General features: G+C 52.2%; 1 protein-coding gene across 1 annotated transcript in view; it reads right to left on the bottom strand.

The window, feature by feature from the left end:
* Positions 1–2,521: 2,521 nt before the first annotated feature.
* Positions 2,522–16,296, bottom strand: part of Col23a1 (collagen type XXIII alpha 1 chain) — a 287,380-nt gene continuing 273,605 nt past the window's right edge. Inside the window, exons 16-29 of the mRNA XM_051167672.1 lie at positions 16,102–16,179; positions 14,302–14,355; positions 13,657–13,701; positions 12,320–12,409; positions 11,548–11,610; positions 11,197–11,253; positions 10,943–10,969; positions 9,600–9,662; positions 9,463–9,516; positions 9,195–9,221; positions 6,568–6,621; positions 6,312–6,398; positions 3,743–3,781; positions 2,522–3,298 (exon numbers count right to left, since the gene is read on the bottom strand). Coding sequence (XP_051023629.1) covers positions 3,296–3,298; positions 3,743–3,781; positions 6,312–6,398; positions 6,568–6,621; positions 9,195–9,221; positions 9,463–9,516; positions 9,600–9,662; positions 10,943–10,969; positions 11,197–11,253; positions 11,548–11,610; positions 12,320–12,409; positions 13,657–13,701; positions 14,302–14,355; positions 16,102–16,179 — 741 coding nt within the window. The 3' untranslated portion in view covers positions 2,522–3,295. The remainder of the gene's footprint in view (positions 3,299–3,742; positions 3,782–6,311; positions 6,399–6,567; positions 6,622–9,194; positions 9,222–9,462; positions 9,517–9,599; positions 9,663–10,942; positions 10,970–11,196; positions 11,254–11,547; positions 11,611–12,319; positions 12,410–13,656; positions 13,702–14,301; positions 14,356–16,101; positions 16,180–16,296) is intronic.

Raw genomic sequence — 16,296 nt, 5'->3', positions numbered from 1 at the left:
GGCCTTGGAGCTAAAGCAAGGTTTCTCAGCTACACCACTGGACACGAATGCTCAGGATTGCAGGTGTATGCTAACCTTGACTGTCCGCTGAATGCCGGGAGTATCCCCCAATCCTGTGACAACTCAAAGCTTCCTTTAAGGATGGAAATCGTGTAAGCCAGCTTCCCTCAAGCCTTGGAGCCATCTTTCCATGGGGACAGCCATCCTGGTGGTTTCTTTAGCAGCCACGGAGCACAGAACACTCAAGGACTCAAGACTCCTCTAAGATATGACTTAGCGAGAACTGCCCCTGCTTGGCAGGGAGAACCGAGGCCTCTCCGTCCTTGAGGCGAAAGGGAGATCACGTGACTTGGACCTCTACAAAGCTCAACTTGCTCTCCACCCATTGTCAGGGGACTGACCAGCAGATTCCATGTGCTGCCCAACAATTCTGAAGACAAATTAGGTGACCTCCAAGAGTATCGGTCCAGTCCCAAGCCTGTCACTCGAGCCTGGCTGTGCATCCCTGAGTAGATGGCTAACCCACTCTGAGCCTTAGATTTCCTATATGTAAAACAGACATAGTAACACCTACCACCGCTGTCTCCTTCTTCACAGGACTGATGAGGGGAAACAAGTGATGATGTTCTTGGGTGAAGGGAGGAGTGATTTGCTAACTGTAGAGTGCGGTGGGCTCAGGAGGTTATGCTGCATCTCCAAAGCAGGCACTGACACCAGTGAGCCACCATAGCCATCTTGGTCCACTACATCCATCTTCTTTTTCTTATTTCTGGTTTCCCAGTTGGCCCAGTCAAGTGGCAGAGATGGTGGCTGACTACCTATTGCTAGCTCCTCAAGGGGACAGAGGTAGGGACTTGACATAACTTGTGTGTGGCTGGGCCTCTGTTTAGCAAGGAATCCACACGTACAATCTAGAGAGTGTGGCTCTCCTTAGACCCCAGCCTTTGGAGGAAGGGGGCCCAAGATGCTGTTATCGCAGCCTCCTGCTTTTTTTTCTATACACACAGAAAGAGCTTGGTTTTGTCTTCTGTGATAATGGGTACATTCGCTGGGCATCTCTCTTTAGGGTGTTCTCAGGACAAGCAGAGGGGAGACATGGACCCACTCTTCAGGACTGTGGTCACCACTTGGTCTCAGAGCTGATAGTGAGGACAGCCAGCTATAGGTACTTTGGGGTGTCTGACCTGTCCTAGCCTCTCTGTGTGTGTGTTCCACAAAACTGAATCTTACTGAACCACATCAGAATTTTTTGAGCATTATTGTCTCATGCTACAGATGAGTGGCAGGAGGGACTAGGTAAGATGCTGTAACAGGGCTAAGAATGTAGCTTAGTTGGTAAAGTGCCTGCCTAGCATGCATAAAGCCTTAAGTTCAAACCGCAGCACTGTATAAAGCAGGCACCGTGGCGCACACCTGTAATTCCAGCACTCAGGAGTAGAGACTGGAGGGTCAGAAATTTAAGGTCATCCTCACTACATAGTGAGGCTAGCCTGGGCTACATGAGAGCTGGGTTTGTTTGTTTGTTTGTTTGTTTCTGGAAGATCTACTCTCCTATATTTTCTCATATGACATTGACACTTCCCTCATTGAGAGGCGAGTCTGTCTGCTTCCACGTCAACTGGATGAGTCTCTGACTCGCGGCAAGTGGCAGCATATGACTTTGGAGTCTTGGTCACACAAGGTGACGCAGCTTTCTAGGAGTCCTGCTGGCATGCTGTGAGGAAGCCCAGGCCATGCACAAGGGTCCTAGGTAGGTAGGTGTCATGCCATTGAGATCCCAGCTGACAGGCACCATGCAGGGGAGCCCCTGGATCTTCTGTTGTTGTTTTAAAGATGTATTTATTTACTATGTATACAATACTCTTCCTAAATGTGTGCCTGCAGGCCAGAAGAGAGCACCAGATCTGATTATAGATGGTTGTGAGTCACCATGTGGTTGCTGGGGGATTGAACTCAGGACCTTTGGGAGAGCAGCCAGTGCTCTTGACCGCTGAGCCATCTCCCCAGCCCCATAGCATCTTGATCTTTAGAACTGAGAGAATGAACATTCTGAGGCAACAGGTTTGGGGTGTCTTTGCTAAGCATAACAGAAGGCTTAGTGACACAACTGGTCCTAGGATTCTGGTGACATGTGTAGGTCTAGGACATGAGCCTATCTCCTAACCCTGAATATATCTTCTAGTTTCTGGCAAGGCTTCACACCCCAGGAAAAACCCTTCATCCAGGAGCCATCAGAATGAAACTCAGCCAGAGGTGACCCGGGAAGTCTGCAAGGACAGGCACACCCAGACACACATTGTGTGGTTTATTACTCACAGCGCCTTTAAACGGGGATGGATGTGAGGCCATGGATGGATCGAGGAGCTAGAAACCTTTGTTAGGAGTGGGGAAGCCTCTCCACAGACAGCAGGGGTTTCTGCCACACCTGTGTTGTTCAGCCTGTTGGGGACCAGCCTTTGGGGTCATGGCGTCTGTACCATTCACTAGGAGGCCTGTTTCTGTCAGGCTGACCAGAGGAGACTTGGGGCCAGTGAGACCCAAGTTCTGAACAGAAGGCTTGTCTCCTCAGGGCTGACAAAGCCCCTTTCTGTTCCTGCTCTGGGTGAGGCAGTGAGGAGATTGGAAGTAGCAACTAGTGTGTATGGGTCTCTTTACCATACAGTCAGGGGTCGCTGGGCTGCCTGCAGCTGGCTCCACACTGAGGTGTTCACAGAGCCCTGCCCTTTCCCAGGGCCGGAGGATACAAGCTCCTGTGACAGCGTGGCTTCTGGAAGGCTGAGCTTGGCTGGAGAAAGGCTCTCTTGGGGTTCTTTCCAAGGGCTGGCCTCTAGAAATCTTCCCCTGCCCTGTTGAACACAGGGTCCCAGTGCAGCTGCCTTTGGCAGGGTCCCGAGTCAGCGGGTACAGCAGTTGTCCAAGGGCATCTTGTTGGACAGTGAGAATTCAGGGCAGGGTGGCTTCAGGGAGCAGTTGTTGTCTCTGCTAATCGGGTGATTGCAGGCCCAACCTGGAGTCTGTCCAGCCTCACCTGAGCCAGGCACTCTCACCTTCGTCGTCTTCTCTGGGAAAGTTAGGCCCCGCCAGGACCCTCAAGTACACATTTTCCCAGAGCGGCCTGTCTGCTTTCCTGCTGGCTTCCTGTGCGGATTGCCCAGGGCTGGTTGGCACACTTGCAAATGTTATGAGGCCGCAGTTGGCGCATCCCATAAAGAAGATCAATATATTACTGTTTCGTTTTTACACAAGTTAAAAACATCCAAACAGATCTGTACAGGTTGGGAGCCATGTCTGCGGATCACTGGAAAAGGAGAAAGAAATGGAAGGTGACAGAGGGGCCTGGAGAGGCCCTGGGGTCCTCATCAGTTACCCCTACCCTGCCAGTTTCTTCAGGAACAAGTGTAGCCCCACTTTTCCTTCTAGGCCCCTTTCAGTGGGGGCAGTTGGGATAAGTCCCAGGAGGCTCCCTAATGGCTTGGAACTGGCATGGCCAAATGCCAACCAAGACCTAGACGACCAGTAGGGCAGATGACACACATCAGCCAGGACTAAACTCCAAGCCTTGGCCATGTGACCACAAACATCGTTGGGAAACCTGACTCTTCTGTCACTGTGTGGGACAGTGGGACAGAGACTCAAAGCTCTGTGTGACGGTGCCTGGTCCCCTACGTGTCCTCTCTGTCCATCTAACTTTCCCATCCCAACTCCTCCAGGCCCACCCTTGAGACCCTTTTCTGTAAGGTACCTTATGCCAGCAGCCAGGCACAGGCAGCCCGTCAGGACCCTGGAAAAGAAGAAGGTTTAAGTGACAGGGACAGGAAGCTGATGGCTTCTTAATATGCCCCCTCCTTCCTGGGACTTTAGAGAGATACAGCCAAGGAGTGTTTTCTTGAAGCCACTAGACTCCACTAAGGCAGGGCTGGGTGTCTCCTTTGTTTATCTGAGGACATAATGTCCCCTCATTATACTTGTCCTGTCCTCTCCTGGTGCTTTGAGGAGAATAGTGGGCAGAAATAGGACACTCTGATGAAATGGGCACTGTGCCAGACATTTGCCAGCCAGATGAGGGCCTGGTCCTATGAAAGGGGTAACATGGCTTCCTGCCTGCCAGAAGTGACATCATCCAGGGGGCCCTGAGAGCTTTCAGGCTTTGGGTAGGAATGCCTCCGAGAGAGTGACAGTGAAGGAGGTGGCATCTCCCCAGCTTTTTCCGGCCACTTTGATTGGATCTGGGAGGGAGGTGGTGTCATCAGGGTGAACCCTGGGCACTGGAGATGGGGTTGTCTTGAGACCCCAACAATGCCTACCCAACCTTTAGACATGAGCAGGTGTGGGCTTCCTCTGGTGGCCTGGACAGCTGTAAGTGAAGGAAATGTAAAGTCCCTGGGGGCCCCTGAGGCATGAACACTCCACTCTGTTCCAAAGCATGGGTATAGGGCAAATGCATGGGACACCCTCCCTGTGCCCCCTCCGAGTACATGCTGAGGCAAGGTTTGGGGACCAGAAGATGGGGAGAGGAGAAGAGGGGTAGAATGCACCAGAAGGCAGAAATGAAGAAGAGAAGGAGCAGAGCCAGCAGCCCAGAAGGCTCAGCATTGCACACACAGCACACAGCGGCCACACTGCGTACCACAGGGCAGGGCCCAGTGCCCTTCGCAAGGCCCGGGGAGCCCGGTGCCCCTCGCTTGCGTCCACATCGAGGATGTTCCTGTGTTGAAGACAAAGGCTTACTCACTTGGAGGAAGTCTGGGTCCAGGCTCTGTGGAAGCAGGGCGAGGCTTCTTCATCCTCTCAGCTGTCGTGTGTGTGTGTGTGTGTGTGTGTGTGTGTGTGTGTGTGTGTGTGTGTGTGCGTGCGTGCATGCGCGCGCGCACCATGTGTGCACATGAGTGTGGAGGTCAGGCCCTCAGGCGCCTTCTATCTTTTGTTTGGGACAGGTGTCCATTGGCCTGGAACTTTGCCAAGTAGGCTATGCTGGCTGGCCAGTGGGCTCCAGAGATCTGCCTGTCTCCGCCTCCCCAGCACACACCACTGTGCTTAGCTTTCCTCATGGGTTCTGGGAATCTGAGCTCAGGATTTCACACTTGCAAGGCAAGTGCTTTACTGTTTGAGCCATGTCCTCAGCCCTGGCTGTCTGTGCTTGACACGGAGTCTCTGTGCAGCAGAGGCCTCAAACTTTCCATCCTCCTGCCGTAAGCTCCCAATTGCTGGAATACAGGCTCCCCCTCCCCCCAGTAACATCTCAAACCCACTTGGAAGGAGGAGAGGAAGGCACAGAGGGTTGAAGGAACTCACTGGAGGCCAGGGGACTGAGCAGATTCTTAGTCAGTCTGCCTGCTTCCCAAAGCCCTGATGAGGGTCCTTGGGTGTGAACGTCTGGACGGTTTAGTGTGGAGACCTAGCTGTTTCATTTGCCTGTCCTTTCTGTGCACCACTTATAGATTCCAATATGTAACCCTCCAGCTTTCTAGGAAACAGGAACTGAATTGTGGGAGCTTCACTCCCAGCCCAGTGGGTTATCAAGAGCTGGTACCAGCAGGAAGTGAGGCAGATAAGCGGGCAACAGAAAAGGAAGGACCTGCGTGTTTACTGACAGGACTGGGGAAGAGGCTGGGCTATCAGCTGGGTGGGTTGGGGTGAGGGAGAAGATAACGTGATGAAAGGTACAGGAGGAGAGACCTAGGGGACAGGGTGGCCTGACTTTCCCAGTGACTGAAGGAGTCCCACCTCACAGTCCAGCCTGGCCTCACAAAGTCCAGAGGAAGCCAGACCCCACTAAGGGCTTACGTAGCCATGGTCAGGGTGAGGGAGAGGGGCTGCACACCTACTGACTTTGTCCTCACCAAGTCTTCTGTCTGCTAGGTTTCCCAGCCCCTAGCCCCTTCCCAGGGCACCCCAAAATTACTGATGACTCTGGAAAAAAAAAACCATTTCTGTTCCTGCCCTTGACCCTCTCTATCCCTACTCCAGGTTTAGCCCATGATGGGTTACCACTCAAGTCAGTTCTACCTTGATCCTCTCTATCCCTACCCGAGGTTAGCCCACGATGGGTTACCACTCAAGTCAGTTCTACCTTGATCCTCTCTATCCCTACCCCAGGTTAGCCCACGATGGGTTAACACTCAAGTCAGTTCTACTGTGAGGCTGAGTAAATAGAAGACAGCAACCAGGAGTGGTAAACGCTTCCTGGCCAGGCCTCCATTGCTATAGATGGCTGCACGTTTCAGCCACGCTGATGGGAGCACAGCACAAGCAGCTGTGGTGCTACAGCAGCACCGTGGCTGGGCGGAACTCCATCCTGCTGAGACACCTACCACAGGGCATGGCTGGTCAAGGCCTGGTGGGCCTGGCTCCCCCTTCTGACCCTTCACTCCTTTCCGGCCAGGAACCCCTCGCTCCCCCTGCATAAGAAGGAGATGACAGGGTGGCTATGGTTGTCAGGCTTGGGACCCCTCCACCGCCTCTCAGTGAGACGCCCCAGGCTCCAGCAGTCCCCAGAACACGCAGCTTTAGACCCAGCCTCCTCTTCCCCCACATGCTTGGCCCATCTCCCATCTCCCTCACCCTCACCTTCTCTCCACGTTCACTCCGGTCGCCCTTTTCTCCCCTGGGTCCTGGGAAACCCTGCCAGATGGATGAAAGGTTAAACCTGAAATGAGGGCCGAGCCCACTTCTCCACGGCCTGAGGCCTCTGCCGCTCTCTCATCCATCCTCCTCCTTTGTCCACACATAACAGTGGCACAAGCTGCCAGTCTCTGGTTGGCAGCCTATGTGCATTCTGGGTACCAGATGAGCACAGGGAAAAGAGTACATTTAGGGCCTCAACTCTGTTCCTGGCTAGAAATCCTCAGGTAGGATGAGCTGCTGGAAAGGGGCTTTTTCCCCTGTCACAGCTGGACACAACTGGTACTGGCCCAGGCTTGGCTGGGACAAAGGAAATCCATGGAAGTCATGTGGCTATCTTTAACAGACTGAAAGAGGGTGCCTTGTGCTCTCTGCCCTTGAATCAGTTTCTTCCAGTCACCTCTTGTTTTGTTTTGTTTTGTTTTGGAGACAAGGTTTCTCTGTGTAGCCTTGGCTGTTCTGGACTTACTTTGTAGACCAGGCTGGCCTCGAACTCACAGCGATCTGCTTGCCTCTGCCTCCTGAGTGCTGGGATTAAAGGCGTGTGCCACCACACCCAGCCTCCACATTCACCTCTTAATCTAATCTCCATCTATCCTACCTAAGGACCAAGCATGCAGTAGGGACCAGGCTGCAGGCTGGGGGCTGGGACAGAAATGGATTTGGGGTGTTTCCTCCCTTACATCTCCTGGTAACATCCATCTATCCATCCAAGCACGCATCCATCCATCTAAGCATGCATCCGTCCGTCTAAGCATGCATCCGTCCATCTAAGCATGTATCTGTCCATCCAAGCATCCATCCATCCATCCCTTCCAATCATCCCTCAGGCTATGGAGCGCGGATGAGACTCTTGCTCAGACACAAACTTATGAGACAGACTTGGTAGGGCAATGGGGCATAGGTTGTTTCCACAAGGGGTGGGCGCCACGGGAAGCTCCTGAGCAAGGCTGCCATCCAGCTGGGTGGAGAGGGCTGGGGCTTGCTAGACAGAGAAAATGGTGGGGCTTTGAGATGTCACACTGAGCTCCAGCCTTTCTTGGAGGCAGCTGAGGCTACCCCGCAGCCACAGAGAATCTCTTTAGCTTTACCCCATTAGCCTCCTTGGGTCCAGAACCTCAATGGGGTTCAGCACGGTTACTTTCCAGTTCTGTCTTATCAATGGGAGGTGACCCTCCAAGTCAGGGGCCTGGCTGGTCCATGTTTCCTCATCAAGGACCACTTTCCTTACAGTCTGGAGGACAAGCGGCCCTCATCCAGTCCCGTTCCTCTCCTCTGCCTTGTGACCTCTCTAGACCCTTCTTCCCTTCTCACTGACCACTCCAGCTCCCGGCGACAGGGGGCCAAGCCTGGCCAGACAGGAAGCTGCACTCCTGTAACACCATGATGGCCCAGGGTTGACTAAGGAGAACCATAGAGACTTGCCCTGCACCACTAGAGGGGGCACTCTTCCTGCTGACTTTGGTCCAGGAAGCTGCTTGTCTGGATAGGACTAGCTGGAATCAGTTCTCTGGTGAGTGCCACAGTGGGAAGGCAAAGGTCACAGAAGGAGAAGGCTGGGTGGCATTGACATGGCTGAGCCCTGAGTACAGGTGGTTAATCTAGACTTCTCCGTTGTGAGTCACTTTAAGCAAGTTTGAACTGTTGTTTTTTTTTAAATTTATGTAGCGTTTCAAAGGAGGCTTGATGCAATCAACATCAAGCTAATGCTTCCTCTTGTCTCCTTACAATACCGCCCTAACCAAGGTCTCATTGCTGGTTACAAATGCACTGCAGCAGCCTCCTTACTGCTCTCCTCACCCTCCCTTTTAGTATTGTGTCATCCACCCACCATCCATCCATCCATCCACCATCCATCCATCCACCACCCATCCACCATCCATCCATCCACCATCCATCCATCCACCATCTATCCATCCACCATCCACCATCCATCCACCATCCACCATCCATCCATCCACCATCTATCCATCCACCATCCATCCATCCACCATCCATCCATCCATCATCCATCCATCCACCATCCATCCACCATCCATCCATCCACCATCCATCCATCCACCATCTATCCATCCACCATCCACCATCCATCCACCATCCATCCATCCATCCATCATCCATCCATCCACCATCCATCCATTCATCCACTAATCCATTCCCCACCATCTCTTCGTCATTCTCATCTTTCATCCATCTATCCATTGTGCATCATCCACTGTCCATCTGTCTCTCTGTCTTCAGCCATCATTCATTATCCATCTGTCTCTCTGTCTATCCTCTACTGTTAGTGCTAATGGATCCATTCTCTACTCATCCCTCAAGTTCATCGATTTTTCACTGCCTCTGTCTTGTCAACCTATCATACATCTCCAGAGTACCCTAGTGGATGTCACTGGACTCTGTGATGAGGACACAGGGAACCAGTCAGCAGCAGCCTCAAGGATGGGATGGGATAGACCAACCTGGGCTAACCTGGGCTAACCAGGTGGCTATGTGTATGGGCAACACAACACGAGAGCAGAAGACACACACAGGAGGGCCCGGGCACTCACAGTGAATCGCAGGAAACTTACATCAAGTCCTGGCTCCCCGGGTCTGCCCTGAGAAGAGACACAGAAGGCATGAGGGAGTGGAGACAGAGTGTTAGACACTCCCATGCTGGGAGTTCAGCCGAGTGGCTGGTAACTGACAAGGGGCAGGGCAGGATGGTGTCACAGCGAGACAGTACTAGTCCCATGGGGTGCAGGGGTTCAGCAGGGTCCAAGGGATGATCCCCAAAAGCTGAGTGGCATGATGGATATGTGGTCACAGTGAGCAGGGCCCCCCAGGTAAGGTGGTTACCTTCTCTCCTTTGGTTCCTGGCAGCCCAATAAGGCCCGGTGGGCCAACTGGTCCCTGGGTGGAAAAGGAGAGAGTCAGCAGGCACGGTGGGCATAGGATAGAACATCTCTAGGACAAACAAAGCTCCTGACACTCACAGGCAGGCCGTGAGGGCCTCTCTCACCCGATGCACCTTTCTCTCCCTTGGCTCCATCCAGACCCTGGAAGGGAAGAGGGAAAACCAGTCAGGGAAAAGGGGTGGGACAGGCAGGACAGGAAAGCTTGGGTCTGTGTGAAGACTGAGGTGTGCATGGCAGGCGGGAGAGAGATGGACGCCAGACTCCTGGTCCCAGCTTGCTCCATGGGAAAAAATGATAGCACGCATTGCACGTGTGTACATTTTCCCTTCCTCCACACACAGGCCCCCCTGATGGCAATGTCACCATCAAGCTACAGAAGCACTTTGCCTGACCACCACCAGCTTCCTGAAGGACCAGGACTGGCAGCAGATGTCTCTTCAAACAATAATGTGTTAACGTTTGGGACAAAATAGAATCAGAAGCAGTGCTTGGCCACCACGCCAGGTCAGGGTGCTGTGACTCAAGAGTCCCTGACAGGGCCTCTGAGCTGGGGAGGGAGAGGCTGGATCCTGTATGATAAGAGGCGAGGAGGGCTACCCTTCCACTCTGTGTTTGCTCCTCTTGGAGCAGGCACACGGCACAAGGTACTTGAGGTCTTGCTTTAAGAGATGAGAATAAGGGCTGGAGAGATGGCTCAGAGGTTAAGAGCACTGGCTGCTCTTCCAAAGGTCCTGAGTTCAATTCCTAGCAACCACATGGTGGCTCACAACCATCTATAATGAGATCTGGTGCTCTCTTCTGGTGTTCAGGTAGATATGCAGGCAGAATACTGTATACATAAATAAATAAATAAATCTTAAAAAAAAAAAAAAAAAAAAAAAAAAAGAACAGGGGGCTGGAGAGATGGCTTAGAGGTTAAGAGCACTGACTGCTCTTCCAGAGGACCCAGAGTTCAATTCCCAGCAACCATATGGTAGCTCAAAACCATCTATGTGATCTGCTGCCCTCTTCTGGCCTGCAGGCATACATGCAGGCAGAGCATTGTATACATAATAAATAAACAAATAAATCTTAAAAAAAAAAAAAGAATAAATAAATCTTAAAAAAAAAAGCTTATCAAACCCAAGACTTCAAGTCTAGGTGGTGGACAGTCAAGATGCAGATGTGCATGGGCAGGAGCTGGGGAGGGGACACCGAATGAGGAGTAGAGGAGGAAGGTGGGCAAATGGGCAAGGAGGCTGAGGTAGTGGGAGACAGCGGGTTAACTAGGCAGAGCGAGAAGGAAAGGACAGAGCCTCAAACATGGGATGGGCCTGCTCTGGGGACCTTGTCTAGGGGACTGGGAATGTATGGGCTGAGCAGCGGTCTCACTCTGTCCATTAGTAAAACTTTCTGAATGATCAGGGTGTGTCTACACTCACCTTAGGACCCTGGATCCCCTGAAGGCCCTGGGGAAGGAGAGAGCAGATCAGTAGGGCTGTGTGGCTGAGAGAAAACTTGAAGGCTGAGACCTTCTTGAATCAGGCTAGTCACTGGCTCCTGTGGCACTGACCAGAGCTCTGCCCCCTTGACCTGATGTGCCCCACTCCCCCATGGGAGAAACCTTTCCTCCCCCCCTCATGCAGGTTCACTCCCCATTTGGTATCCCAGCTGCTGTGGGTTCAACTGTCCTTACCATGGGGCCCGGGGGGCCAGGAGGACCCGGGGGCCCTGGCTCCACTATGATCTGGGCCTAGGCAGGGTGAGAAACGGGTTAGTTATCCTCATCGGCTTGCCCTCTGGAGCTCCCCACATACTGTCAGGCACTCCTGGTGCCACACCCTGAGCCCCTGGACAAGGCTCCTTTCTGCTCCCAGAAGGGCACAACTTGTTTGAGGACCCTTGGCTTTTTGGGTCTCGGCAGGAAGTCAAGTGGAGGACACAGTTTGAGACTTTCCCACTGCCCTGTATCGTGTCAGGCCAAGGCTCAGGGCTCCCACCAGGTTTGGGCTGGGTGTAGGAGAGGCCTCAGTCTGTTTCCCCTTACCAGGTTCTCCTGTAGGGGGTCAGATGCTGACTCTCCCTTCTCTCCCTTGGGACCATCAGCACCCTGTGGGCAGAGTGGCCTGTGAGCTCCTCTTGTTCATCCTAAGGTCACCTCCCTCCCACCAAGCTCTGCTGTCCCCACCCCCACCCCCAGCAGTGATGAGTCGGCCTCTTCTGTTTAAGGCAGTTTCCCCCAAATTACATGACCCACATAGGGAACTATGCCAATGGCATAGATAAACTGTTCTGTGATGCAGAGGCTGAAGGTTCAAATCCCAGGGCCACCTTCTCAGGGCTGCGCATGGGCTGTGAGGTGATGGGACCCTAAAGGCTATTTAGCACCCTGCAGCTTTTCTTATAATTTTTCCCCCAGCCAGCAAAATACTTTTACTTCCCAAGACAGTAAACATATACATCCAATATGTATTCACCTTGCACGTCTAGGCACACATGACTTGTATGTCGCGCCTGCTTTGAGAGCTAACGTGGTAAAAGCTGTCTCGGTTGATATGGGAAATGTCTCCACCCCACAGCTTCCCTAATGAGGCCCCAGGAGCAAGAGAGAAAAGCTCATGACAGTGGCAGGTGTTTATGCCGGGGGCTATTCTTGGTCCTGACCAGTTCGGTCTGTCACTGGGACTGGAACATTGTTATGCCATGTTAGCATAACCCGAGGAAACCGAGACCTTGGGAGACTGGGCATTCCTATGAGGACCCCCTCACCCTGCCACCATCAGCAAGTCTAGAGGGTGGGGCCCTGTCCAGCCACCTACCGGAAGGCCTGACAGGCCCATCTCGCCTGTTTCCCCTTTGGGCCCAGCTGGCCCAGGTTCTCCTGGGTCTCCTTTCGGTCCTTTGGGACCCTGAAAGCCACCAGGAAAAGGAATCAATGGAGACTTATGGGCATTCTCTTCTACCCAACCCTTGTGGGCCCTTAAGCTTACGTGGTCTGACTGTATACCACACCTTGTTCGTTCATTCATTCATTCATTCATTCATTCATTCATTCACCTTCTCACCCCCCTGCTTCTCTCTCTCTGGCTATGTAGCCAAGGATAACCTTGAAGTCCTGACTTTTCTACCTCCACTTTCACAGTGCTGGGATTACAGGTGTGTGCGCCAGCATACATAACCTTACATTCCACTTTTTGCTTGTGAGTCTCCTCTACCTCCAGGCCAGGTAGCAGGGAACACTGGCTGAATGCAGCAGGGTAGCTATGGGGACACCCCACCTCTGCTTCCCTGCATGCTTGGGGTAGCTTGTGAAGGCTGAGGTGCTCCTTTTGGGACACTCATGAGGATAGCTTTTTAAATTTTTAATTAAAACATTTCATTTATTCCTATTTTATGTGTATGGATGTTTTGTCTGCATGTATGTCTGTGTACCACATGAGTTAAGTGCCTGCAGAAGCCACGGACTGGAGTTATGGACGATTATGAGCCTCCAAGTGGATGCTAGGAACCAAACTCTGGTCCTTTGCAAGAACAGCAAGGACTGCCATCTTTTCTGTCCCATCTATCTATCTATCTATCTATCTATCTATCTATCTATCCATCTATCCATCCTGTGGTGCTGGGGCTTGAACTCATGGCCTCATGCATGCTGGGCAAGTGCTCCATTGCTGAGCTATGCCTCCAGCTCTGTGCTCATGTGTCAGGAAATTTGAGTGACAGCATTCCTTCATGCAACCAATTATGACATGTGCAAGATGTACCGGCCTCCTACTAGGGACCCAGCAGTAAACATACATTCCTGGATAGAATGTATCTTTATAGAGTTGCTTACTTATGTCTAGGTAGGAACACATATGCACACACACACACACACACAAATGCACACACACTCACACATGCACACACACTCACATACACATGCACACACACACTCACATACATATGCACACATACACTCACATATACATGCACACATATGCACACACACAAACACCCACCCACACATGCACACACTCACACATGCACACACATACATATGCACACATATACTCATGCACAGATACCCATGCATATACCCATGCATACAAACACACACACACACACATACACACACACACCCCAGTACAACATTGACATAGAAATAAAAGGGTGAGACCTTCTCTCCATCGATCCCTGGGGCACCAGGCAATCCAAGTTCACCCTGAAAGGAAACAGATGACAAAAGGAACCGTGTCTTCCCCAACAGCCAGTGGTTTAATGGCCCAAGGTGTGGGGTGGGGGTGAGGGGAGAACTGCTGTCTCCCTGGCGAGCTCACAGCCCCTGGGGTTAGGTCCCTGCAGAGGGACTTCCTGGAAGGTACCCACTGTCTCCCTCTGTGTGCTTAGCTGAAGGGCAGCTGCAGCTGGCAGCTGTCACTACCAGCTGGGGTCCTTGAGGTGAGGACAGGAGGGTCAGTCCAGTGACTTGTTCTAGGTCACAGTGTCCAGGGATGCTAGCATCAGAACCAGACCCTGTCCAATCTGGGAGCTCTGTCTGGAGACAAGGAGTGATGGACAGGTACATACCACAGAATGGTTGTTACATCTGGGCCACTGCATGTCCCAAGGGGTCACCACAAGAGTGGTAGCTAGGGTCTAAAGAAGGGATGTGAGTTGTTTAGGAAGGGACAGGACCCCTTTCTCTAAGCCCCACAAGCTGTGCTAGGAGACCAGGAGGAAATTAGGGGTACATATGACAGAGAGAGAGGAGTAGGACCTAGAGATGAGTGCTTAGGGGTCCCCTGAATACAGCGACACTGACCTTGGCTCCAGGGATCCCTGGTGGCCCTGGAGCTCCCTGTGGCCCAGGAGGACCCTGTATGCAAAAGATCAGGTCAGTTAAGGTTAGACAAGACCCTCCTCTGCCCACCAAGCCTTCCCACCTCCAGCCAAGGTCTGTAGCAGCTTGCTTCCCATCCAGTCAAATTAGCTTTTATGACATGCAGCTTGGTTTGGGATTCAAGTCTACAGAGAGGCCAGTAAGAGGCCATTGGCCATTGGAGGAGACACTGGTGTCCACGGCTGGAGATCCCTCTTCCCTCAGAGAGGTTCTCCTCTACCTATGTTTTTTTCAAGACAGGGTTTCTCTGTATAGCCTTGGCTGTCCGAGACTCACTTTGTAGACCAGGCTGGCCTCGAACTCACAGCTATCTGCCTGCCTCTGCCTCCTGAGTGCTGGGATTAAAGGCATGCACTACCAGGCCTGGTTTATGAATGTTTTAAAATAACACTCTCCCGTTTAAGATTTGGCAGTACTGCCCCCAACCCCACCCCATGCCTCAAAAGAAGCATTAAGTCTCTTTCTGGCATTCAAGCTAGCCCAGATATGCAGCCTGAACAGTGGCCTGGTGCTGCCAGCTCTGCTGGTCCTGTGAACTCTCTGACCATCTGGCTCTCTTGTCTGCTGTCTTCTGTCCCACGAGTTCCCCAGGCACACAGCAGAGGATGTATCCACAGGGTCTGAAGCTCTGACCTCATCACGAAGCTTTTGTGCCAATGCACTCAGATAGCAGACTCATGCCCTCACTCAGAGGCTGCACCTTCCCCAGCTCCTCTGACCCTGTCACAAGATCTACTCTTCCCAGCTGGTCCTCTTGGTGATGTCTGCACTGTGGTGTCTCTGGGCTTATCTCCTTCTCCCTTCCTATCTTCTATAGGCCCAGACCCCAGCAGCACCCTTGTCCCTGATGAGATCCCTGCCTCAAGCTCTCCCCATACTAATGATCACATCCTTACACAACTCTACCTGACTACCTCCAATACACTGGTTTTGTTTTGATTTTTTTTTTTTTGACATCTTCATACTCAAGAACGAACTGTTGCTTCTATTGCCCATAACACTGAGTCATTTCCCAATCTGGTACCCACATCTACCTCCTGCTTCCTTGTACTCATAAGGATGCTACCACATGGTTCCATAAGCCTGGGGCATAACCATGCATCTCAGGCCCGTATCACACCACACCAGACCACACCACACCACACCACACCATGCTGGCCAGTGTGGGCTGTAGTTACCATCAGCTTGTACTTCTCAGAGGCCTGTGGGAGGTAACTAGAATTGATGCTTGGGCAAGGTCAGGCACCAATGCCCACTTTAGTCTCTGGTGACTACCTGACCCCACCCCATATTCCTCCTTGAACCCAAGAGCAGCTCGTACCCATCTCCATCTGGATTGGTGCCCAGAGACCACATGGGTCCCGAGGCTCCTTGGCCAGGCTTGTCCTTTTTGTCCTCACAGTGATTATTAGAAGCCCTAGCTCTCTTGACAGCGATGCCTGGGAAACTCCTAGAGACACTGTTGGGTTGGGCTTTTTTTTTTTTTTTTTTTTTGCCTTGGCCTGTGGGAAGCTCAGAGCTTTTTGGAGTCACATTCGCAGAAGGTCTCTCAGCACTGCATGGACCTCTTCACAGGACCAATTTCCACATTAGGTGCCTGGTGAAGGCCAAGATCGCTGTGCTAAACTATCCTTGGTCACATGGGCAAGACACAGAGTGAGCCATTGCTCCCTCAGGAATGGACTTAAAGGTGCATCTAGGGCCCAGCAGGAACACTCTTACCTTCAGGGCATCTAAGATTCTGCCGTCATAGTCAATTACCACTGTGTCACCTTGTTCTCCCTTGAGCCCTGGGGGACCCTGAGGCAGGAGAGGAAGAAGAGCATCATAGGTGACATGGCAGCTATCTCTGTCACATCCCGAGATGAAGGGTCTAAGAACTTGTCACAGGTCACAGGCATGTTTGTACACCACAGT

This window comes from Acomys russatus, chromosome 25, assembly GCF_903995435.1.
Source record: "Acomys russatus chromosome 25, mAcoRus1.1, whole genome shotgun sequence".
Classification (NCBI taxonomy): Eukaryota; Metazoa; Chordata; class Mammalia; order Rodentia; family Muridae; genus Acomys; species Acomys russatus.
The sequence above is the reverse complement of the archived record's forward strand: the minus strand, read 5'-3'. Positions and strand labels throughout refer to the sequence as shown.